Consider the following 24844-nt stretch of genomic DNA (forward strand, 5'->3'; position numbering starts at 1 on the left):
GATGGAACTCCATCGATGCCTGAAACAGCCACTAGCTTCATCAGCAAGACGTTGGGTTCGTGTTAGCTGTCGGGGTGGCTGCGTGGTTAGGGCCGGGAGCTGGTTACGGCAGTGCTGGAGGGAGTATTGAATCTCATTCACCCTTTCATTTATCAAATACTTATTAGGCACCTAGTGTATGCCAGGCATTGCACCAGGGTCTTGGATGCGGCAGTGAGCAAGATAAATAGGGACTGTCCCCCTCCACCCTCTGTGATAGCAGCTTGTGCTCTGGATGGGGGAGAGAGGCCCTGAAGAAGCCAGCAGGTAAAGGAGGCGATGTGTGAGGGAGAGGAGTTGGTGGGAGAAGACGCAGCCCCCTGCCCAGGGCTCCAGGAGCAGCTCCCTCTGTGACCCTTTCCTCTCCTGCACACAGCTGCTCCTGCAGTCGGTTCTGAAGTTCGGGTCTGAGGTGTGTTTCATCCCCTTGGGTTTTTCTCTTTCTGTTTTACACACTCTGCAAGCTCGTGAAAATCGTGCACCCAACTCTTCTCCACAGACAAGCGGAGCGAAGTCCCCACATCAGCAAACATCTCTCCGACGGCTGAACTCCTCCAGCCTGCTTGCCGCGTCAGCACAGGGACAGATGCTGTGTGCAGTCCCACACTGACGGGTCTTGGTGGCCCGAATCCAAGGGGGAAGTGTGCGCTGGGGCTGCAGGATGGAGGGCCCTTTCCTTAGTGGGCGTGGAGGGGGGCGGGGCGGCAGAGGGCTTGGCTGAAATCCTAGCCCCACTAGTTAAGGGGAAAGTTACCTGCCTGGGCCTCAGGGTCCTCGTCTTTAAAATGGGAATAATAACTGGTTGCCTTTAGGGTTTCTGTGAGGGTTAAATGAGTTGATACGTGCAGAGCACGTGACGAGTGCAATGTAACCGTTAATAATAATTGTAATTCAAAGGTCCGTAGGTGGCACAACAGGAGCCCTGGTGGCGCAGTGGTTAAAGTGCTCGGCTGCTAACCGAAAGGTCGGCGGTTTCAACCCACCTGTTGTTCCGAGGGAGGAAGATGTGGCAGCTAGCTTCTGTAAAGATTCCAGCCTTGGAAACCCTATGGGAGTGTTCTACTCTGTCCTGTAGGGTCTCCAGGAGTTGGAAGTGGCTCTATGGCAATGGGTTTGATCTTGTTTGGTTTAGGTGGCACGAAGAGTTTACCCTTGGCTGCTAACCTAAAAAAGGCTGGCAGTTCAAACCCACCCAGAGGTCCCACAGAAGAAAGATCCGCTGATCTGTTTCCGTAAAGATCACAGTCAAGAAAACCTTGTGAAGCACAGTTAGACCCTGACACACATGGGGTCACCACGAGTCTGAATTCACTCGGCGGCAATGGGTCCGTATTAGGCTGTGATGAGAGACTGTCGCCTCTAAACAGGACGGGCTGCATAATTCATAGGACCCAGTGCAAACTGAAAACGCGGAGCCCCTTGTTCAAAAGACGGGGGAAAGTGCTGCTAAAGGTACTCAGATACAAAGCTGTTTACCTTCTCTCGCCTTTCCCCCTGCTCACTCCCACTCTCTGTGGTCCCACTGGACTTTACTTATACAACACCAGGTCAGAGATAAAGTACAGTGAAACCTGAGAAAGCCGGAACCCCTGTAAGGTGGAAACCTGTCAGAGACAGAAAGCACACAGTTTCCACTAATAGAAAGCGACAGAAGACTGCACTCTGTCAAAAGAGAGACCCAGTAAAACAAGGCAGTCCCGTAGAGCTCCGGGTCCCACAGGTCCACTGCAGAGCATTAAGAATCCCGAGACAGTGGGTGTGGGCCTGTGACCCCACTGGTCACTCCGTGTGAGGCCGGCCTGGAGGAAAGGTCCCTGCTCTCTAAAACGTGCAAATACGTGATCACTTTCTGTAAATGTTCTACGGCACGTGAACAAAATATATTTTCCCCAAAGGAATTAGGGGATACATCTGGTAATTCCTTCATGATCCTACTGTTTAGGGCTGCCAGATTCTGAAAATGAGGCTTACTCGTCGTTTCATCCAGCTGTCCTTAAGTTTCTAGCCCTTTTTCTTTACATTCTTAGCTTCAGGTCGCTTTATGCGTAAAGGCTGATAACTTTTCTCCATCTAAAGAGCCCTCTGTATCAAGTTTAACACGTTAACGTGAAGTTCCACCTTATGGTATTTATGCTGCACTCCTGGTTTTTGGTGGTGGCCTTTGCCTGCTATCGCTTTTCCCATTTCATTATTTTAAAGCTTTCTTTATCACCATATTTTAACCATGCTTATTTTAAAAACACAAATAGCAAAACTGTGTGTGTGGGTGGTGAGTTTTTGTGGTGTGGTGCATGTGTGTGGTGTGTGTGTCTGTGTTGTGTGGTATGTGTGTCTGTGTGTGTGTGGTGTAGAGATGTGTGTGGTGTGTGTGTCTGTTGTGTGGTGTGTGTGTCTGTGTGAGTGTGTGTGGTGTACAGATGTGTGTGTCTGTGTGTATGAGAGTGTGTGTGGTGTTGGAATGTGTGTGCATGTGTGTTTTAATTAAATGGCATCTGCCATTTCAAAAGAAAGTTTAGTTCATTTCCATTCACTGTAGCAACTGAGACTCGATCCCTTCTATCTTGCTTTATCTTATTATTTCCTTGAAGTTTTGTTTCCTCTTTTTCTCTCTATTTTTGGTGGTTTTATCGAGTTGCTATTGGTTTCCCTTTCCCCCTTGTGAATTTACTACATCATACTAATACTACCTGTGCCTTCCTCCGACTCAGGAGCAAATACACGTTTCTTAACGGCCTTTTGAAAAGACAACACTGATCATCACCCCCAGGCCCTCTCCACTTCCCACACCGCAGTTCTCAGGTGTATTCCTTTTCCTGCCCCACCCTGCACCCGCTCCTCTCAGTTCTAGGTCGCTGAGGCCTAGGAGGCACTGCTGGCTCTGGTGAGCTCTCCTATTTGAGTTCCCTCATCTGATGGGTGTGTCCCATGTTTCTGAGCAGCCCACCCTGCCTGCTTGGATCTGACTCCAGGTGATGATGCCGGAGGGCACAGAACAGGAGGCAGGGGCTGAGGGAACCGCCCCCCACTGCACCTCGGGTAGGCGGTCTCACTCCCTTGCAGCTTTCACCAGCCATCTGGAAGCCTGGGGGAAACGCTCCATGCAGTGCCCACAGGACTGTAACGCCTCACCCACGCAAGCCTGTCTGCCCTCCTGGCAGGGAGAGAGCCAGGCTGGCACAGCACGTGGAAGACCAGCTTCCAAAACGAGTGCAACAGCTTAGTTTTCTCTCACTGCTCTTGTGGTTCCCTTTTCACTTGTGGTGGGATGAAGGCTGCACGGGTCAGCCTCTTTCAGGGGCTCCCATACCCCTCACGTCCTAGCCTGACCCCGGCCCCTCCTGTCCCAACAGGTGCAGACAGATGACCTACTCTGAGAGCCTGCCCCAGATCTCCGTGGTCTTCATCTTTGTCAACGAAGCCCTCTCGGTCATCCTGCGCTCAGTGCACAGCGTGGTCAACCACACCCCCTCTCAGCTCCTCAAGGAAGTCATCCTGGTGGACGACAACAGTGACAACGGTGAGAGCGGCTGGGGCTGGGGGCTGGACACCAGGGCAGGGAGAACTGCTGGTTTAAACCTTCCTGAGGCCCCTCAGGAGCCCCGGTGGCACAATGGCTAAGAGCTCTGCTGTTAACCAAAAGGTCAGCAGTTTGAGTCCACCAGCCGCTCCTTGGAAACCCTATGGAGTTCTATTCTGTCCTACAGGGTCACTATGAGTTGGAATTGACTCAACAGCAGTGGGTTTTTACGGGAGGCCCCTTGTGGCATCCCTGGATGGTGCAGAAAGTAAACACACTCAGCTGCTAACCGAAACATTGGAGGTTCAAGTGCACCCAGAAATACCTCAGAAGAAAGGCCCGGCAATCTGCTTCTGTAAAGACTGTTATTGCTGTTCAGTGCCATCGAGTCGATTCCAACTCACAGCGACCCTACAGGACAGAGCAGAACTGCCCCATAAGGTTTCCAAGGAATGGCTGGTGGATTCGAACCGCTGAATTTTTGGTGAGCAGCCGAGCTCAACTGCTGCGCCACCAGGGCCAAGAAAAGCCTGTGGAGCAGTTCTACTCTGTAACACATGGGGGCACCATGAGTCAGGTCAACTCAGCAGCAGCTGGTGAGCCCCTCATTGCCATCCCCCGGACCCGTCTCCTCCCGCCCCCTCCCTCTGTTTTTGGAACGCCTGTTGGCTCCAGTCTCAGGACTCAGCCTTCTCTTCCTGCACCTGTAACTCTCCGCCCCCTCACCTGCCCAACGACCCACAGATGCTCCCACAAGTGCCCACACTTGTCCCCTCCCTGGGTCTCTGCAGCGCTGCTGCTCTCTGAGTCCATCCTGTGCGTGTGTGTTCTTGCTTGTTGCCTCTCCCTCAAGAACATGGACTTCCTGAGGGCCAGGGTCTTGTCTCTGCGGCTCCTGGGCCTTGAACCATGTCCAGCCTCACTAGGTCCCCCGGGGGACATTTATGGGGTACCAACCTGGGCCCTGCACACACATGCCCACGTGCCTACCTGCCCACGGTGACCTGGCAGAGGCCGGCTCGCTGAGATGCTGCTCTGCCTCTCTCCCCAGTTGAGCTCAAGTTCAACCTGGACCAGTACGTCCACAAGAGGTATCCTGGCCTTGTAAAGATCGTCCGCAACAGCAAGCGCGAAGGCCTGATCCGAGCCCGGCTGCAGGGCTGGAAGGCAGCCACCGCCCCTGTCGTCGGCTTCTTCGACGCCCACGTGGAGTTCAACACAGGCTGGTGAGGGCCAGGGTGGGCTGGGGGCACAACCGGTATCCCTGGCGGGTGGGGGTCTACAAGTGCCTGCTTTGTGGGATCCAGGGAAAAAGGATGGGGAAGCATGAGTAGGGCCCCTTCAGGGGTTCCTTGGAGGTTCTAGGACAGAGAGGGTAGCCTCGGAGACCAGGAGTCATTGAGTCCACTCCCTAAGTGTAGAGAGCCTTCACGGGGCAGGGCTTCTGGCGTCCTGGACAGCACTGTGCAGAAGTTCTGATGTGCACATTTGAGAACTGACCTGCCCCCTGTCCTGTTCCCAGGAGAATTTGCATTGGCTGCTGATCACAGAGGCTGCGGCCAGAGGACATCCGTGTGAGGGGACTTCAGGTGGGGGGTCACATTCGGGTGGTGAGAGGTCACTGCGTAGACATACGGTCTACACGGCCCTGGTCCTCACTTGGGGAGCTCTGAGTGCCCCAGGGGCCTTAGCACTTTGGCTCGAGTTGGAAGCCTCTTCTCATCCTTATGGAAGATTCTAGATCAATGGTCCACGTGTTTCCTGTCCCCTGCCATGCTCGGGGAGAAGTAGGCTGGAATAGGACACCTGGAGGAGGGTGTGTCGGGGGGTGACTCAGAGGAGCCCTCTCCAGCAGAGGGCCCAGCCTCGTCCTGGGGTTGCCCCAAGCGGCGGGGGGCTTGTCACCCCCGAAACCAAAAGTACAGTCCACAGACCTCGGCGCTGGCTGGGACGCAGAGCCCTCGTGAGTCAGAAGTGGGGGCGGGAATCGTGTTTTATGAGCTCCCCCGCCCAGGGCTCTTAGCCACCCTTTAGTCAGGGAAGCCCTGCCCGACTCTGGGGGACAGCATCCTTCTCTGAGGCAGCGAGTGTCGCCTTAAGGGCAGGGTCACTAGTCCATCAAGCGTCGACTGACCCAGTGGTTCCCTGGTGTTGCCTGGGTGCTGCTGCGGAGCAGCTGTTCTCACAGCAGGAGCAGCCCAGGGAGCAGAGGGTGCATCCATGGAACAGCGGGGGTTTGGCTCCAAGTCCCCTGAAAGCAGCTCCCTGGGCGGGCTCTTAAATGCTTCCTCAACGTCCTCCTGGGAGCTCCACCTGGGAATATCCCCTGAGCCTGTGCTCCATGCTAGGAGAGAAGGGCACAGTCCTTCGAGGTGGGCAGGGTGTTATCACACTGAATCCCTCCACACAAATCCTATCCGGATGTGGCGTCACTGAGCAGCCTGCAGAAACAGCGCGTGGCGCAGGGATGCAAGCTCCATTTCCTGTCCGTGGAGGGGGATACTATGGAGCCCACATCCCAGGGCTGCTGTGAGGGTTCACAGAGTCCATGTGCGTAAAGCATGGTACACATGCATGTCGAATAACTAAGTCACCAGAATTACACAGCAGGAAGCCAGGAATGGCGGGGGTGGGGCACAGGAAGCGAGCGTCCTAGAAGACGCTGCTCGTCTTGGGCAAAAGCTGTGAGGGCTGAGAGCCAAGAGTGTGTCCTGAGGGTTGGCTGCATCCAGGCCACATCTGATTGGTCTTCTCTGACTCCCCACTCTCACGAGGCAGCTCTTATTTCCTGCGACACCTGTCACCCCAATATATCACATCACTTATATATTATCGCCTACCCCTGCCCAGGGCCACCGCACACTGTTGTCTAGGCTGTGCACTGCACAGCTGTACTTGGCAGCCTGTCTGTCCCTCCCAGAGATCTGGAGGGCGTCTGGGAGAGCCATGAGCCTGTCATGTCAGATACAATTTTAAGCTGGTGTGACTTCAGTTTTCACTACTGGAGACCGAGTTATCCGTCTGCAAATAGCCCTCCCCTCCCCAAGCTGTTGCCACAAAAGATTCCACCTTCTCAGCAGACGTAGCATCTGCAGAGAGTGTCTCGTCTCTGAAGTACTTTGCTGACATTAATTAATTAATCCTCCTCGCCAGGCTGAAAGGCAGGTAAATAGCAGCGCTCTGGTTTGGAAGGAGGGAGCGTGAGGTCGGGTGTGTGGCTCCTGCCACGCAGGAGCCCAGGATGCGCCTCCCCAGGTGTCCCTGCCTGGGCCTGTCCCCCTCCCCAGGTCTGCTCTGGGCGGCCCACAGGTCTTCCCCACCTTGCTGTAGCATTTGTGCCACCCAGCCCCATGTGGGGAATGCCCATGCCCCCCAGGAATTCCAGCCAGGCGGTGGGGTGTGTGTGGCACCTCATCCTTGCAGTGACAAGGGACGCCCCTGGGAGGCCCTGCACAGAGAAACAAGTCAGCAGTGTGAGCTGATACCCCCTCGAGGGCACCAAGTTGGCACGGACTCCTGGTGACGCCATGTGTGTCAGAGCAGAGCCGCACTCCACAGGGTTTTCAGTGGCTCAGTTTTCAGAAGATCGTCAGGCCTTTCTCCTGAGGTGCCTCTGGATGGGCTCCAACATTTCAGTTAGCAGCCGAGCGTGTTAACCATCTGCACCACCCAGGGGCTCTGAGGTCGCGGTCACAGTAGAAAGTCCATACCCTCTGGTCACTACGTGATCTGCCCTCACTTTTCTCGCTGGCCTCACCGCCTACCAGTCCTTCATTTCTCTGCTCCAGCCACCTGGCCTCCGGGCTGTTCCCCAGATTCATGCCCAGGGTCTCTTCCTGAAAGCCCACCTCAGCTGCCCACCTGCTTCTCCTACCTGTCCCTCCGGTCTCCACTCAGTGCAGCCTACACTGTGAGCCTACTGAAAACTGCAACTCCTAAGCACCCTTGGAGCCCTGCTGGCGCAGTGGTTAAGAGTTCGGCTGCTAAACAAAAGATCAGCAGTTCAAATCCACCAGCCGCTCCTTGGAAACCCTACTCTATCCTATAGGGTCGCTGTGAGTTGGAATCGACTCAACAGCAGTAGGTTTTTTAAGCGCGCTTACCTCGTGCTCTTTATTTCCCCCAATATCTACCACCTTCTAACGCGTTACATCACTTACGCAGTATTGTGCACCCCCCAGCAGGGGCGCCACATACTGTTGTCTATTTTGTGCACTGGACAAGTTTCACGAAGACAGAGTTCTCGCCTCTTTTCCTCCCTGCTCCATTGCAGTGCCTGCAACAGGGCCAGCAAGTAGTTGGCACTCAATAAATACTTCTGAGGACCCGAGGGAAGTGGGACTTCTGGAGGCTGAGCCGCTGGGCTGGGCTCACAGCAGCTGGCGTCAGAGCTGGTCTCACATCCGGGATGGGTCCTCCCTGGCGGGTGGGGTCCCGGGCTCAGCCCCCTGACACCCCGTGTGCCCTGCAGGGCAGAGCCCGCGCTGACCAGGATCCGGGAGGACCGTCGACGCATCATTCTGCCAGCCATCGACAACATCAAGTACAACACGTTTGAGGTGCAGCAGTACGCCAACGCGGCCCACGGGTACAACTGGGGGCTCTGGTGCATGTACATCGTCCCACCCCAGGACTGGCTGGACCGCGGTGATGAGTCGGCACCCATCAGGTGAGTGGGGCACCCGCAGGGCCACAGACGGGCGCAGCATGGGGCACAAGGGCTGGAGCCAGGGTGTCCCCCTGCAGAAGGCTACAGCCCGCGTGGCAGCTGAGCCGCCCAGAAATGGAGCTAAAACCACAGTGGTGCAGGCCACACGGGGGGCTGCCCAGGAGTGAGGTGGGATATGTGGTGAGGTGAAGAGGGCCCAGCAGTGCTGGTTCTGACGTGGGACTGGACAGCATGAACAGACCAGCTGGGGATGAGCAAGAGAGATGGAGACGGTGGGTGGTGGTGGGGGGGGGGGCTCACAGAAAGAAAGGGGGATAGAGAGAGGGGAGAGAGAGAGAGGGGCGAGGCGGGGGGAGAGACAGAGAGAGGTGAGGCGGGGGGGAGACAGAGGGATGAGGCAGGGGAGAGACAGAGAGGGGGAGAGGGATGGAGGGAGAGTCAGGGGACAGAAAGAGGGTGGGAGGGGGGAGGCAGGAGAGATAGAGGAGAAGAGAGACAGGGGAAGGGGGAGTGGGGACAACACAGAGGAACAGAGATGGAGGGGGGAGCATGAGCAGACAGAGGGAGGGGGAGTGGGGACAACACAGAGGCAACGACAAGAAAAGTCAGAAACGTGGGCAGAGAGCAGAGGGCTGGAGACAGTGAGACTGACAATGGTGAGTGCTAAGACAGAAGCCACGGCCCCAACAGCTTGTCCTGCAAAGCTGTTTTCCAAACATAAAAATCGAAATATTTCACATTTTTAAAAATACACAATTCTAGCATCTTTTGAGAAATTGCAAGGTCTGGCAGCCCTGGGTCCATGTGCTCACGGGCAACACTGGCTGGAGCTGAGAACAGCTTCCTCTTTAGACAGGACGCGTGGGCTCCAGTTTGCTGCAGTCCCCACCACTCGCCGTAGTCTCCCTGACACTGCAGCATCATACTTGCACTGTTATTTTCTTATCCCTGGCTTGCTTTATTCATTCCCACCGTCAGCTGGGCTCCTGCAGTCATCTCAGCTTCCGAGACCTCCCTAGTCTTCGAATTAAAATCTGAGAAATCAACACATCAAGACCCAGCCCCCCCTTTACTTTCTTCTGGGGATCCAGCAGGATGGAGGCTTTTTTCCCTCTTTCCTAGAATGAATGTGCGTGTCCTGAATCTGCTGACCCCTGGAACCTTTCCCAACACTGCCAGGTCTCCCCAGTGGCCTTATTGGGGTTGGTGCCACCCAGTGTGGTAACTCATGATGTCACCCCCACTCCATGGACCTTCTCCCGTACCAGGCCATACAGAATCCTTAGTCATGTTTTTCGTACTAATGTTTTTTTTTCCTCCTTTTCCTTTAATTACCACATCATTCTCAAAAAAATTATTGATATAGGTTCACAAATACTAACTGCCACAATATTGCAACTAAAACACCAGAAAAATTGACAAAGTCAGCAACTATAAAAACACAGGCAGCAACGAAAGCAACAGCTCGTGCTTACAGCCTTTGCAGACGAAAACGTGATTGGAAGCGTCGTTGTAATTAGGCAACAAGGACGGCTCTGACCATACGCGTTAGAAGGTTCAAAAAGTAAATCAACATAGAGTTTTAGCCTTGTAGGTACACTGACACATGTAAGCTTTGCTATGTAAAATATTTTTGTTATTATAACTAACTACAGGAATACTTTTATCAAAAAATAACCAATTGCTGCTGAAACACTGCACAAAAACTTTATAGACAGTCATTTTGGCGTTACCCCCTCTGACGGTGTCACCCAGTACAGTTTGCACCCCCTGTACCCCACTAGTGACATAGGTATCCCCACGGTGATTTTGAATTCCAAGGGCTTGGGCTGGGACCCCCTCGCTGACTTATCTGCACAGAGTGCTGGTCCTGCTGACACACCCCTGAGAGAAGCTTTTTCCTCACGAGTGCCTGAGACCGGTCCGGGCAGGAGGGTGTCTCACCTGGGAAGCCTGTGTCCAGCCTGGGGCTGCCCCATGGGGCTCACGGCCTGCGTGCACACCTGCCCTGCCTGACAGAACTCCATGCGGTGATAAACCCGCGTCCGAGGGTCTGGATGCTCAGCAGTGAGGGTAGTGGGCTTTGGCAATGAAGTTTCTTGTCTCACACTTTACAGATTTATTTCTAGGAGGCACAAAGCACTGCCCTGACAGGTTTGCTCAAGCACATAAGACTAAGGAGAGGCCCCCAGCTGAAAGGGGCAGCTCCCCCAGGGCCTCGCTCTGGCCCTCAGGGACGGGGCTCCGGAAGCTTTCGAGAGGCAGCTGCATGGCAGTCAGCTTGAGGGAACAGGTGCTGGACCTTCCCGGGCTTTGCAGTCATACTGTGGTCCAGAGCTCATCCGTTTTGAAGAGGCAGAGCGATGGGTCCCCGGGGCCCACTGGGGGCAGGCAGCAGTGGTTCGTGGGCTATTTTTCTTCATTCAGAATGCACTTGATAATCCCCAATTAGCGGCAAAGCAGATGCCTAGTGCGCAACATGTGAGGCGTCGGTGAAATGCAGACTCACAGTGGGAGGCGCCCCCACACCTTTCACAGGCTCCAGATACCCGAGCTGTGACGTGAACGCGGGTCCCCTAACCCAACGTCTTGTCGGGCTTGTTGGGCAGCGGTTCCTGGACTTGCCCCTTATTGGCATCAGTGGGGAGCCTTAAAAAGCCCTGATGCCAACAACCCCACTGAAAAACAGGCCAAAGACTTGAACAGATACTTCAGCACGGAAGACAGACAAAGGGCCGCCAAGTTCATGAAAAGGTGCTCAGCACGGTTAGTCATCAGGAAAAGGCACAGAAATCACAATGAGGTACTAAAACTAGTCCCTCTGAGTGGCGTCTTATAAAGAGAAGTACAGACACACACACGGGAAGGACAGATGCCATGTGAGGATGGAGATGAACCTACAAGGCCAGGGATGCCAAGTACTGCCAGCAGCTGGAAGAGAAGGAAGGGCCCTCCCTTAGAGCCAGCACCCCGATTTTGGACTTCTGGCCCCCAGCACTGGGTGAGAGTGGGTTTCTGCTGCTTAAAAGCTGCTTAGAGCCACTCAATTATGGTGACTTGTTCTAGTGCCCCAGGAAACTCACCCACAGGGCAGCCAAAAATGACAAATGTCAAGTGCAGGCCCCTCCGGCGAGCCCTCCAAGGCCGGGAGACCGGGTCTGCTGGGGCATCTGGACAGAAGGTGGGGCCGAGCAGCACCTCCCTCCCTGGGGACAGAGCCAAGGGCAGCCATCTGAGAACAGACCACATTGGGAGGTGGGACAGCTCCCAAGGTCGACTCTGAGTCTAAAACTTGCAGAGACTCCTCGTGTCCACAAAGCTTAGCTAACCATGGCCAGCCCCCAGATGCATGTCCTTGATATGCCTGAGTGCAGCTCCCCTGGGAAGTCGAAGGCCAGAAAGTCCACCAGGGGGACTGTGTGGGTCTGGTGGTGACAGGGCTGATGCGATGGTTTAGCATTGCTCTGGAAAGGTCCCTGGGAATCAGGGGGAGAGGGAGCCAGCCATCAGCCCCACGAAGACCTCACCAGGATGCAGAGGAGGCCTTCTCTACACTGACAGTGCTAGCCCACCCCAATGCTTGTGGGTTTCTCAAGGAGGGGCTCCGCGGACCCCCAGCCACTCTTCCTGGGGAGATGAACAAGGGCTCTCGTATCTCCCGTTTTGAGTCAATCCTGTACCCATCGCCTGCGCGCAGACGACCATCAAGTCTCCCAGGAAAAGGCTGCATCTGTGACACAAATCTGCTTGATTTGCTTGTACCATATACATATTCTTAAATATGAACTAATGTTTAAATATGAGGAGATGTCACGTGAAAATGATTTACTGTATCTCCCTGTCAATGGGGAGAAAACCAGGCTCGCGTCCCTGCGTGGTCAGTTTTACCTGGAGCTGAGCTGCTGCCAGGACGTGCCACAGCCGCCACCACTCCCCAAGGACCCCCATACGCAGCCGTCTGTCAGCTGTGTGTCACTGGTCTCCCCTCAATGCAGAGAACAATTTCCCAGACCCAATTCTTCATTGAAAACGGGAGACCAGAACTAGACAGAGTGGACTGAGTATTTTCAAGAAAACGGAGAGACGTCTTAATTCCTTCATGCTCAGCATGTCACATGAGCTCATGTCCTGGGTCTGCTGGCCCCTGGAGATATTTAAGTTTGCAGAATCCCCACTGAAGGGTCTCAGAGTCATGGGCAAATGCCCAGTTATGAGATCACTCTTCTAGTGCTGTAGGATCCACATGGAGCCCCTCGAATGAAGGGAAAGCCAGGCCCCCTTGTGGAAGGACCCTCTAAACAGCCAAAATGTCTTCTACTCACCTTCCTCCTAGCCATCCACATGGGCACCAGCGTTTATCATTTATCAGCACCATTGTGCCCTGGGGAGGGGAACAACCAGACTTTCTGGGGATTGCTGGACACTGGCTCTGAACCAACGCCAATTCCCAGAGACCCAAAGCGATACTTGGTCCACCAGTCAGAGGTGGGGCACGTGGGCCAGGGCCTCGCAGAGTCTGGGCTCGGATCCACCTCCGTTGGGCCAAGTGGGTCCCAAGCCCACCCTGTGGTTACCCCTGAGTTCCAAATGGATAACTGGAAGAGAATACTGGAACAGGCTATTCTGCAACTGGGAGAATCACCAAAAGGGAGATGAGTGGGCCCGGTGGGGCTCCGTGAGGTACCTGCAGGCAGAGAAAGTCAGGCACACCTGAGCACAGAGGAGCACCCTGCCTGGCTCCCAGGTGGCAGAGCGTAGGGACGGGCTGCTGTCATTTTCTGATGGGCCCAGGAAGGCTGACCGCACAGACTGAGCCAAGGCAGCAAGCGGTGATACAGACCTTTCCCCGAGAAGAAGCTAATTAAATCCTTAGCGAGACGGACTGCCCCACGTTTAACTGGTGCTGCGTGGCCACGTCTGGAAAGTTCTTCCCATCGAGAGTACAGCAATGGCAAATCCTTCAAAATAAACATTTGCACCCAGCCTCACTGCGTCGAGGCCTCTTCACAACCCTCTAACCTAATTCCCTCATTGTACAGACTATGAGAAGCTAAACCCTGGGTAGAAAATTGCTTGACAAAGATCAGTCCCCGGGTCAGTGCAAGGTGGCTGGAAATTGCTCTTTGATTTCTTATCTGCGCCTCCAGCCTTGGCAGCAGCAGTAGCCTTGAGTGACAGTGGGTTTACCTGGAGGGCAGACAGAAGGAACCACTGTCCTTCCCTTGAAGGACGCAGCTTGAGTGTTGAGGTCCAGCTGGGGAAATTATTCCACACCGGGAGATGCTGACACTTGAAGATTTACTTTAGGAAATCTTCTTGCCATTCATTATACTCGGAGGCATAAGGAAGAAAAAAACAAGAAGAAATGACAAGGCTTCGGCTTCTGGGCGGAAAGTATTTCACTGCTGGCAGGAAGGAGAAAGATGTCTTCCCTTTCTGCGTCTGATGTTTGGAGAAGGAACACTGACGGGGTTGGTTCTAGGTTATGCCCGGTACTGGCTCTGTCCTGGCTGTGGTCCAGTGTCAGGTCTGCAGGGGTCTGTGGCATGTGGTCACCTCTCGGGAGGTGCTAGAACCATTGGGGTCCCCTCAGGGACCTGGCTGGCGTGCAGGATTTCATTTGAAATGGAAATACTCTGGTGTTTTGAAGGAAGCCAAATTGGACAAGAAGGATCCGTGCCTGTCCACTGACCCTCCAGCTCCATGTTGCACACACCGTGGAGCAGGGTGAGGGGGCACCCCTCCTCCAGGCCCCCACCCCTGCCCTGGGCCCTCTGGGCGATTAGCTGTAGCTGGTGTGTCCTAACCCAGACGCAGCTGCTGGCTGGCTCGGAGACCAGCAGCCCCACGAGAAGTGTTTGGCTCCTGCCCCCAACAGGAGTTCAGAGCCGATATCTCTGATGGGCTGGGTGAGCACTGCTGAGTATGCTAGGCTTCATGGTAGGGCAGGAATACCATCAAGTCAACTCCAACATTTTATGTTTATAAAAAACGCCGTTGCCGCTGCTGTCGGTCACTCCTGACTCCCTGAGACGCTGTGCACAACAGAAGGAAACGTTGCCTGGTCCTGCCCTTCCTCAGGACAGGCTGTGGATCACATCCTGATCCACAGGGTTTTCACTGGCTGACTTTCAGGGTAGATCAGCAGGCCTTTCTTCCTAGTCTGTCTTAGTCCTGACACTTTGCTGAAACCCGTTCAGCATCACAGCACCCCGTGAGTCTCCACTGACAGCAGAGTGCAGTGGCTGGGAATGGAACCGGTGTCTCCCTCACAGAAGGTGAGAACCCTGCCACTGAGCCACCAATGTCCCCGTGTAAAACTTACATTAGGTAAATATATACCAATATCTATATATCTATACACAATATATACACAGTAAATATCCAGTGTAACTATGTGTGCCTTCACACACACAACACACACTTATGCTCACACACTCACTCACTCCCAGGCTTGTGCCCACACGTACTCACACACACATATCTGTTTCTCTAGTTGTGGTGGTACAATAGGGACGCTTTACTCTCTGACTTTGCCACCTAACGTTTTCTGAGCATCACTTCCAGTGGCTGTGCCTGGCCTCCAGCATCATAATGCTTAAAATGACTACGTAATGTTCCGCCAAGGGACAGCTCAAAATCCACCTGGCCATTTCTACATGGAGGGACACTGGGCTCATTTCCCTTTTTGCCACTATAACTCCTGTTGAATTCAGTTTTCTGCAAAAGGCTTTTGGGTCAGTTTCCCCAAGAAAAATGCCAGCAGTGGAGTTAGGGGGCAGAATAATAATAGCAGACAGTTCCCGTGCTCGGACCCTCTCACAGGCCCTCTGCACACATTAACACTAAATTCTCGCAGCAGCCATTCGAGGGAGGCACTGTTGTGATGCTCGCAGGGCAGAGGCTCAGAGAGGTTAAGCCAGGTGTCCAAGGCCACACAGCTAGTGAGTAGCAGGGTGTCACACTACAGAGTCTGGCTCTAAAATCCCACTGTCCATCATTAAACTGAACGGCCTCTCGCAGGGAACTCAACGATTCCTGGCCCTTTATTCTCAGTTTCAGGAACCCTGGTGGTGCAACAGTTAAGTGCTCACCTGCTAACCGAAATGTTGGCGGTTTGAACCCACCCAGCAACTCCACTGGAGAAGGACCTGGTGATCTGCTCCCGTAAAGATTATAGCCTAGAAAACCCTATGGGGCATTTCTGCTCTGTCGCATGGTGTCACCACAGGTTGAAAATCAACTTGAGAGCACCCAACAACAACAACATTCGTGGATTCGAACTTCTCCAAGAGAGCCACACAAGTTAACACTGCCTCAACACTGGGCCGTTTCACAACCTTGCCTGGTATTCAGTGTGGGCCACGGTGGGAAAATGGCCCAGTGCGATCCCCAGGGAGGCTGGGTCTCCCTGTGCTCTTGTATGCCCGCTGCCTGCACCTGCCGTCATCCGATTCGAATTGGACAAATGGCCTGATGGTGTTGTCGAGATGCATTCTTCTTTCAGATCCCAGGCACACTCAAGTGTTGTACACCTTGTCAGTCTACCACAGCTTAAGGGAAATGCCTAGGATCCTCACTTTTATCCATTTCCCAATTTATATTGTCTCTAGGAAGTACCTGAGCACTCACATTCACACACACACACACACACACACACTCACTCACTCACTCACACTCACACATACTCACACACAGACACACACCCTTAGGTGCAAAACAAAAAAACCAAACCCGTTGGTGTCGAGTCAGTTCCGACTCATAGCAACCCTATAGGACAGACCAGAACCGTCCCACAGAGTTTCCAAGGCTATAATCTTTACAGAGTTGGACTGCCCCATCTTTCTCCTGAGGAGCGGCTGGTGGGTTGAAACCACCCACCTTTCAGTTAGCAGCTAAGCACTTAACCACTGCATCACCAGGGCTCCTCTGTTAGGTGCGAGGGGCCTCGAATTGTTAAGCAGAGCTCCTCCCTGGCACGTCCAGGACCAGAAAATGCAATCTGCAACTCGAAGGCTGCGATTCCGGCAGCGTTGCCTGTAGGGTCTGGGGAGGGTTTTGACTCTGGGCCTGTGTACACCGCACACACCCACTGTCTGGCATGGAAGGTGATCTGTGGGTGTGTGTAGGTACCTGCTGGGCCATTCAGAGCCAGGTACTGCTGGTCGTGTCTCCCTGAGGGCCCTGGAGGGGGCCCAGGTACAGGACTCAGAAATCTCTTGTTCTTCTTGAAGGTGGTGCAGGCCCCCTCAGTCCTCAGTGCCAGGGATCACTTAATGAGCACTGGAACAGACACCCACATTTCAAAATGCAAGTCTTCCACATATGGAGGTGCTGGTGGCTGGAAGGATGCCTGGGGTTTGCTTTAAAACCTTCCAGAAAAAGTGAAATTAGGAGGGTAAGGATGCTGATGGTTACTGGCCCTGAGTGGTGGGTGCGTGCTGTTCTCTCTACTCTCGTGCATGTTTGGAAATTCCTGTAACTGAAAGTCAGTGAGTACAGAAAAGCAGGAGAGGGTGCGTTCCTGGGATACAGCAAGCGTCAGCAAACTATGGCCCATGAGCATGTTTCTGTAAATAAAGCTTTATTGGCACACAACCACGCCCATTTGTTTACAGACTGTGGCTGCTTCTGCCTGCAACAGCTGAGGTGAGTAGCTGCAATGGAGCGGCATAGCTGCAAAGCCTAAAATATTTGCCATTTGGCTCTTTCCAGAAAAAGCTTGCTGACTCCTGCTATGGGGGCCTATTTATATGATCTCCTTGGGAATGGAATGTCAGTCTGAAACTGAATTTTCAGATAAGTATCTCATCATTAAATACCGAGCCTTATTTTTTGGATAAAAAAAAAAAAATGTAGATCATATTGCATGTTTTTCTGCCTTTTTAGAAACAATTTTAAAATAACTTAAAATGTCAGTCTCCAAGGGTCAGTGCCAGAGTGGACACAGGCAGATGGGGGGTCCGCTCAGCTCAGATGACACATGGGCAGGTGTTAGCTCAGTTAGGCAGTGGGGGGAGATGCCCAGTGGGACGTCTGGGTCCATCCGCATAGGCGGAATCACAGACTGTGTGGGTTTTGCGTCTGGCATCCTCCCTTAGCGTGACGTTTCCAGGTTCACCGTGTGTCAGGGCTTCATTCCTTGCTGTGGCTGAATAAAGCCCCACTGTATGGCTATGTTTTGTTTGTCCCTTCATCTGTTGGTGGACATTTGGGTTGTTTCCATTTTTAATGGATCCTTTTAAAGCATTAAAGCGATGACATCAAGGGTGATGGAAACATTTGGGGCGGATGATGACACGGTTACACTACATGACGAACAGAGTCAACGCCATTGAACTGTACATGTGGGGAACGCTGGGATGGTCAATGTTCGGTCACACACATCTACCACAATAAAAAAACGCAGACAAAAAACTACTTCACTAGTACCACAGATAACACAACGCCACGGTTACAAATAAACCCCCAAACCAGGTGCCATCAAGTCAGCCCCGATGCACGGCGACCCTACATGTGTCACCGGGGTTTCAGTGGCTGATTTTCTCAGAAGCGGATCACCAGGTTTTTCTTTCAGACGCCTCTGGGTGGATTTGAACCATTAACCTCTCAGTTAGTAGCCAAGCACTTCACCTCTGTGCTACCCAGGAACTATGGTTACAAATGTAGGCTCTGAGTTCAGATGAATTCTGGAATCTCCTCTGTCACTTACCAACCATGAGATCTGTGGCAAGTAGATTAACTTCTCCATTAAAAACAAAAAACTAAACAATAACACTGACAACAGGAGCCTGACTGAACTTGAAGGGCCCAGGAGACAAGTGCCAGAAGCTTGGGGCATTGGGAGAGGCAGCTCTACAGAGCAGGACCTCGCGATCAGGGCCTGTGCCATGACCACTGTTCCCCCTTATGCTTAGAGCAGGACCTCGGGACCAGGGCCTATGCCATGGACCACCGTCCCCCCTCATGCTCAGAGCAAGACCTCGGGATCAGGGCCTGTGCTGTAACCACTGTTCCCCCTCATGCTTAGAGCAGGACCTTGGGACCAGGGCCCATGCCATGGACCACCGTCCCTCCTCATGCTCAGAGCAAGACCTCGGGATCAGGGCCTGTGCCGTGACCACCGTTCCCCCTCATGCTTAGAGCAGGACCTCGGGACCAGGGCCCATGCCATGGACCACCGTCCCTCCTCATGCTCAGAGCGAGACCTCGGGACCAGGGCCTGTGCCGTGACCACCGTTCCCCCTCATGCTTAGAGCAGGACCTTGGGACTAGGGCCCATGCCATGGACCACCGTCCCTCCTCATGCTCAGAGCAAGACCTCGGGATCAGGGCCTGTGCTGTAACCACTGTTCCCCCTCATGCTCAGAGCAAGACCTCGGGATCAGGGCCTGTGCCGTGACCACCGTCCCCCCTCATGCTTAGAGCAGGACCTCGGGACCAGGACCCGTGCCGTGACCACCGTCCCCCCTCATGCTTAGAGCAGGACCTCGGGACCAGGACCCGTGCCGTGACCACTGTCCCTCCCATGCTCAGAACAGGCCAGATGTTAATACTGTCCCTGTGATGACAAGGGCCCCCCACCCCGGAACCTGAGAACCCCTGGGCCACAGTGTCCCTCAGCCCTCGCTGTTTCTGTCATCACAGTAGGAATTTTTCATGCAAATAAATTCACCGCCAGCTGATTGTGCTACCGTTACCTTACAAGCTTATTTTAAGTTTATCTTGGAACTCTGAGCAATAATAAAAAAAATCAGTGCCAGCTGTAATAGATTTGGCAGGGAATGCCACACTTCAGTTCATCTGCGAGCACCCTGAGATCTTTTTTAAGGAAATGAGAGAGATACCCGTTGTATGTTGATGAACTACAACTTAACCAGTACAGTGCTTGCTGTTAAAAACCAAAAATGGTATTAAAATTTCGTCACTGTGTGGTTTGTGGCCAGAATCTAATGACAGAACGAACTGGATCTTTGCAGAAATACAAGGGTGATCACTTTTTAATGTGCGTGTTATTCTCAGACAATTGACGGGCATTTGCTTCTGACCTCCCAGTCACTGGAGCAGAAATACTGCTTTTAAATTATGATTGAGACCAATTTTGGGCTGTTGTTTTTATTGAAGACAGATTTAAAACCTGGAGGAGGGGTGGGAGAGCTTCTCAAGGAGGGGCACGGCTTCAACCTTCATTCCCAGGCCTCCTGGGCTGCCTGGGTGGTTGGAAACCACGTGAAGCTTTGCTAATTACTGCTGAGCTCTGAAGGCCTTGGAAGAAACTAAACCCCACCGTAGGAGTGAATCGTCTCTGTTTTGAATCACAGCCTTTTATCAGAGCTTAGAAGCTCCTGCTTTCCTACAGCACAGATGGCGTCTGCATCTTGCGGGAGTCACGCTTTTCCTTTCTTCATCTTTTTTATTTCTCCACAGCACCTAGTAGGCATCAGCACATCCTGAACCCGGGAATGAACGAGGGAGTGAGTGAATGAATGAGTGAGGGCTGTGAACGATGACACCGCCCGTTTACTCCCTGCCCCTCTGTCTCCTCCAGGCGAGCTTTCCTACCGCTGCCCTCTGAAATGACTTCCTGGGGAACTCATGCTTGGGTGGACTTTTAATGTACATTAGAAAAAAATATAACTAGCACATTGACTCATGACTTCACAGATACAACGGCCTGGGACAAGGCCGAATTTACTGATATGTCTTAAAGGTTTAGATACGATTACAGAAGTGACTACAGACATGATAGCACTGCCGCAGGCCACTGTGTACAGTTGCTCAGGCTGTGCACTCCACAACTTCAGGGGTGTCATCCAGAGAGCCTGATGTGAATGGGATTCCACAGAGTTGAGCAGTGCACAACCTACACAGCTGCCCCTGCAGCCCCAACTGCAGATACAGCACATAGGACCAAACAATGCAGGAGGCAAGCAGGTGACTCAAGCTTGGGGAATGGTGTTCAACCCAACAACCCATGGGGTGCACTGATGTGTTTTCAACCCCACACTAAGCTGCCTGAACTGATGCTCGCTGGTCGCCTGTGGCAGTTACTCAACGAGCATTTGCACTCTGGTCACGCTGGGTGATTTTCCAGGCTCAGAGGGAGGGAGAGGGACACCTGAGGCAGCCCCTCTTGTGTCCCTGGGCATAGGGACTGACTGGGGCCGACCACACGAGGGGTGAGATGGGGGTCGGTGGAGAGAAGCTGAGGGTGCTTGGGCCCCTTTGCCTGCTGCGTGCTCATCTGCCATCTCTGTTCCCCCAGGACCCCCGCCATGATCGGCTGCTCGTTCGTGGTGGACCGGGAGTATTTCGGGGACATCGGCCTGCTGGACCCAGGCATGGAGGTGTACGGTGGGGAGAACATTGAGCTGGGCATGCGGGTGAGTGGGGCTGTGATGGAGTTCGTACCTGGTGGGGTCGCACCAGGGGCTGCCCCTGGCTTGGTGGCACCAACCTCCCTCAAGAATGGCTTTAAGGAGGACTTGTTGCTGGATCGCAAGCTGTCAAGGATGAGGCAGTCCCCAAACTGAGAGCCGATGTTAGCAACTTTTACAGCAACACAGCTGACACACTGAATGTAATAACTAAATGCAGGCCTTTTCTGTGAGTTTATTGTATTTTCCGGACTTCACCTTTGTGGATTATACAAAGGACTATTTGGTGGAACCAGGTGTAAGTTATCCACAGGCAGGGTGGCTTAGTGAGTTTTGCCTGAGTGTGTGAACAGCTGTCTCCAGGGGAACCTCTGGCTGATCCTGGAGTGGGTCCGGAGGGTGAGACAGTTGAGCTGCAATGGCTTCGGGAGCAGGAATTAACCACTCTTCCTAATGGGCTGTGTTTGGGATGAGGCTGCTAGTGGCTTTGACCTGAGGGGTCGTGAGAACTCCCATGTCGTCACCTCTGACCCCACTCCTGACCCGCGTGGACAGGAGCCTGCAGAGGCGTCCTGGCCCCTCTCTTCAGGGGCGGCAGGGTGGGCTGTGAACTTGTGGAGACCTGAGCTGCCCACCCAACCACCACAGGAAATAAAGCAAGAGGAGGTCAGTTTGTGTACTGACTTCCCGGTCTGTAAAACATCACTGGGCAGGAGCTCACAGTTAGCCATGATGCTGAGCTGAGGCCCCCAGTACACCCGGGGGAGGACCGCTGGGCTGGTTACAGGGCTGGGGCAGGGGGAGGTGAGAGGCAGGGTCCTGAACTAGCTGGGGAGTGCCGTGCAGGAGGCAGCAGGGCCCCGAGGTGAGAGACGTCTTCTGGGAGCATCTCTGGGCTGTCCTTGTGGTGGAAAGCCATAGCACAAGGAAAATCGAGGCCAAAATTATTCTTGAGTCCATTTTCTGAAAGTGCGATGATTTAGCTGAAAGTGGAGCAAAACAGCCCCGCCACCAGGTTTCCACGGTGGGAGGCTTAGCTTGGAGGACTCTGTGCCAGCCATGGAGCCCTAAAGACACTGATGGCTGATTCATTCTTTTTTTATTGTGTTTACTGAGCACCTATACGCCCCAGGGCTGTGCTGGGTAGTGGGATATGGTGGTGAGCAAGACAGCGCCTGCCTTGTGGGACTGCGTGACGACTTAAAAGGCAAAGGCACGCATTAGGGCTCAGATGGCTTTGGGGACAAGGTGAAGGATCTCATGTGTGCATGAACTTGGCAGGCCAAGGGGGCACTGGATGCCCCGTGAGTGCTCCTGAGGGGGGAACTGCCATGGGGGTGGCAGGATTGAGACCTCAGTGTCAGCCGTTGGCCTGTCAGGTCAGCCCTGTTACTATCTACCTGCATGTGCAGGCCCATATCAGCTGTCACCCGTCAGGACGGCCCAGAGGTCAGCCCTGTTACTATCTACCTGCATGTGCAGGCCCATATCAGCTGTCACCCGTCAGGACGGCCCAGAGGTCAGCCCTGTTACTATCCTCATTTCAGAGATGTGGAAACTAAGGCACAGATCCAAACAGGGTCACGTTCCTCGTACCAGGGTCAGGATGTGAACATATCTTTTGGGGGCACAACCCCTCCACGACAGCATCCTCCTGGGTAAGTGGACTGAGTACTACCCCACATTCCTTTTCTCCTGCTGGCCCCAGGGTCTGTGCTCGGCCCGGGGTCTGCGCGGGGCCGGGGTCTGCGCGCGGCCCCAGGGTCTGTGCTCGGCCCTGGGTTTGTGCGGGGCCCGGGGTCTGTGCGTGGTCCGGGGTCTGCGCTCGGCCGGGGGTCTGCACGTGGCCCGGGGTCTGCGTGTGGCCCGGGGTCTGTGCGTGGCCCTGGGGCCTGTGCACAGGGCCATGAAAACAACAGCAACAATAACTAACTCCTGCGGCCACTGCCCTGAGTGTGGCGTCTTGTTTCACCTGCATAAGGACCCCATTGCCACCCCAACTGTACCAATGAGGAAACTGAGGCACCAGGAGGTCCCTGACTGTCCCACCCACACAGCCATTAGTGGAAGCACTGGCATTCAGACCCAGGTTTCCTGACCCCAAAGCCTGCGGTACTTCCACGTATGGACCCTGACTCCCTGGAGCACAGCAAACATCTGGAACAGTCTAGTCTAAGGCACCGGCCCTCCTGAAGCCCGAGTCTGCTCACCGCTGGTCTCCCCAGTAGACTGTGCCCTCCCTGAGTCCAGAAGACTATGAGCTCTGCTATGCACAGGTGCCTAGTGAACACGGGCGGCATGAGAGCACGCAGTAACCCCTCCCCTGGGGCTCCCCAGCACAGCTGGTGCCACCTCTGTGGGGCTTTTCTGTGGTGCTCCAGGACCCTCCCCCACCAGCAGGCTGTGTCTACGCCAGCATGTGAGGTCACTAGGAAACCCAAGGCACAAAGGCGAAGCCGGAAGATCAGTGAAGGCAGCAGGTTATAATGTGTGCTCTCTTCTCCTCGAGGCACAGCTCCTCGTTTAGATCAGGAAAATGCAGATACAGCTGGACAGTGAATCCAGCAGGAAGGCATGCAGGGTGAGCCTGAACTGTCCAGAAATCCAGAGCGAGGACGTGCATGCACCCGGGAACTTGGTTCAGCGCACCACGTGGTACGGAGCCGGGACCTCAGCCCTCGCCGAGCAAAACCCACTGAAGGTCTACTGTGTGCCGAACCAAAAGCCATACCTACTGATGGCCTACTATGAGCCAAACCAAAAGCCATACCTACTGATGGCCTACTATGAGCCAAACCCAAAGCCAAACCCATTGCCATCGAGTCAATTCCAACTCACAGCGATTCTACAGGACAGAGTAGAGCTGTCCCATAGGGTTTCCAAGGAGCAGCTGGTGGATTTGAACTGCCAACCTCTTGGTCAACAGCCGAGCTCTTAACCACTGTGCCACCAGGGCACCTACGGTATGCCAGGCACTTACAAGTCCTGTGTCAAGTTCTCTGGGAGCCATCTGGCTTAGTGGGCTCCCCTCTGCATAGCCAGAAATTAGGACCAGCTAGGGCCAGGGGGGTCCCTGGTGGTACAAGCAATTAACATGCTCTGCTGCTAACCAAAAGGTAGGAGGTGGTTCAAACCCACCCAGAGGTACCTCAGAAGAAAGGCCTGGCAACCTATTTTCAAAAAATCAGCCATTGGAAATCCTGTGAAGCTTCAAATGGGCACCAAACACATGACAAGACTCTCAGTGTCCTCAGCCGTCAGAGAGATGAAATCAGAGCCACAACGAGGTACTGCGTCAGCTCAGCTGCTCACCAAAAGGTCGGCAGTTAGAATTGCCAGCCACTCCTTGGAAACCCTATGGGGCAGTTCTGTTCTGTTCTGTTCTGTCCTGTAGGGTCGCTATGAGTCGGAATCAACTCGACAGCAACGGGTGTGGTATGGTATAGTATACAATGGCTAAGATTAAAAAAAAAGAGAAAATAACAAATCTTAGCAAGGATGTAGGAAATTGGAACCCTTATCTGTTGCTGGTGGGAATGCAAAATGGTACCGCTGTGGTGGAAGACAGTGGGGTGGTTCCTCAAAAAACTAAAAATAGAACCATATGACCCAGCAATTCCACTTTTAGGTATAAACCCAAAAGACATGAAAGCTGAGACTCAGAGGCCTGTACACCAGTGTCCCCTGGAGCACTATTCAAATAGCCAACAGGTGAAAACAAGCCCGTCGGCAGAGGAATGGATAACCGAAGCGTGGTACAGACATGCAATGCAATCCTGATCAGCCAACAGGGGAAATGAAGCCTTGACACTGGCTATGTGGATGGAGCTGGGAGCCGTTACGCTGAGTGAAATACAAACCCACTGCCACTGAGTGAATTCCAGCTCACAGTGACCAATCGCAAAAGGACAAATATTATATAAACTCACTTATATAAAAAGACAAGAAAAGGCAAATGTATAGGGAACGAAGTTTATTAGTGGTTACTAGGGGCGCGAGGGAGGGAGAAAGGGAGCTAATGATAGAAACGTCACATTGATTAAGGGTAGGGCCGCACAGCTGATGATTATAACTGCTGTCAGTAAGTTGTACACCTGCAAAAAGTTGAACTGGCAAAAAATAAACAAACAGATAATCAGGTTATCCCTAAAACAACTCCTTTTCTGCTTTAGAAGTGACACTAATATAGGTTTATCCTAAAAGCTTGCATGCAAAACAAGCTAATAAAAAGATCTGACTTTT

At 53.5% G+C, this 24844-nt stretch overlaps 1 protein-coding gene across 3 annotated transcripts in view; it reads left to right on the plus strand.

The window, feature by feature from the left end:
* The window catches only part of GALNT9 (polypeptide N-acetylgalactosaminyltransferase 9), a 111854-nt gene that overhangs the window by 40021 nt on the left and 46989 nt on the right, over positions 1-24844 (plus strand). For all 3 annotated transcript variants that reach the window (XR_007514888.1, XM_049865881.1, XM_049865882.1), the window contains 4 exons: positions 3390-3556; positions 4608-4782; positions 8028-8225; positions 20491-20608. Coding sequence is in view for 2 of the 3 variants with exons in the window: in XM_049865881.1 (XP_049721838.1) it covers positions 3390-3556; positions 4608-4782; positions 8028-8225; positions 20491-20608 (658 nt within the window). In the remaining variant the exon portion in view is untranslated. The remainder of the gene's footprint in view (positions 1-3389; positions 3557-4607; positions 4783-8027; positions 8226-20490; positions 20609-24844) is intronic.

The sequence above is a fragment of the Elephas maximus genome, chromosome 22, assembly GCF_024166365.1.
Source record: "Elephas maximus indicus isolate mEleMax1 chromosome 22, mEleMax1 primary haplotype, whole genome shotgun sequence".
Taxonomy (NCBI): domain Eukaryota; kingdom Metazoa; phylum Chordata; class Mammalia; order Proboscidea; family Elephantidae; genus Elephas; species Elephas maximus.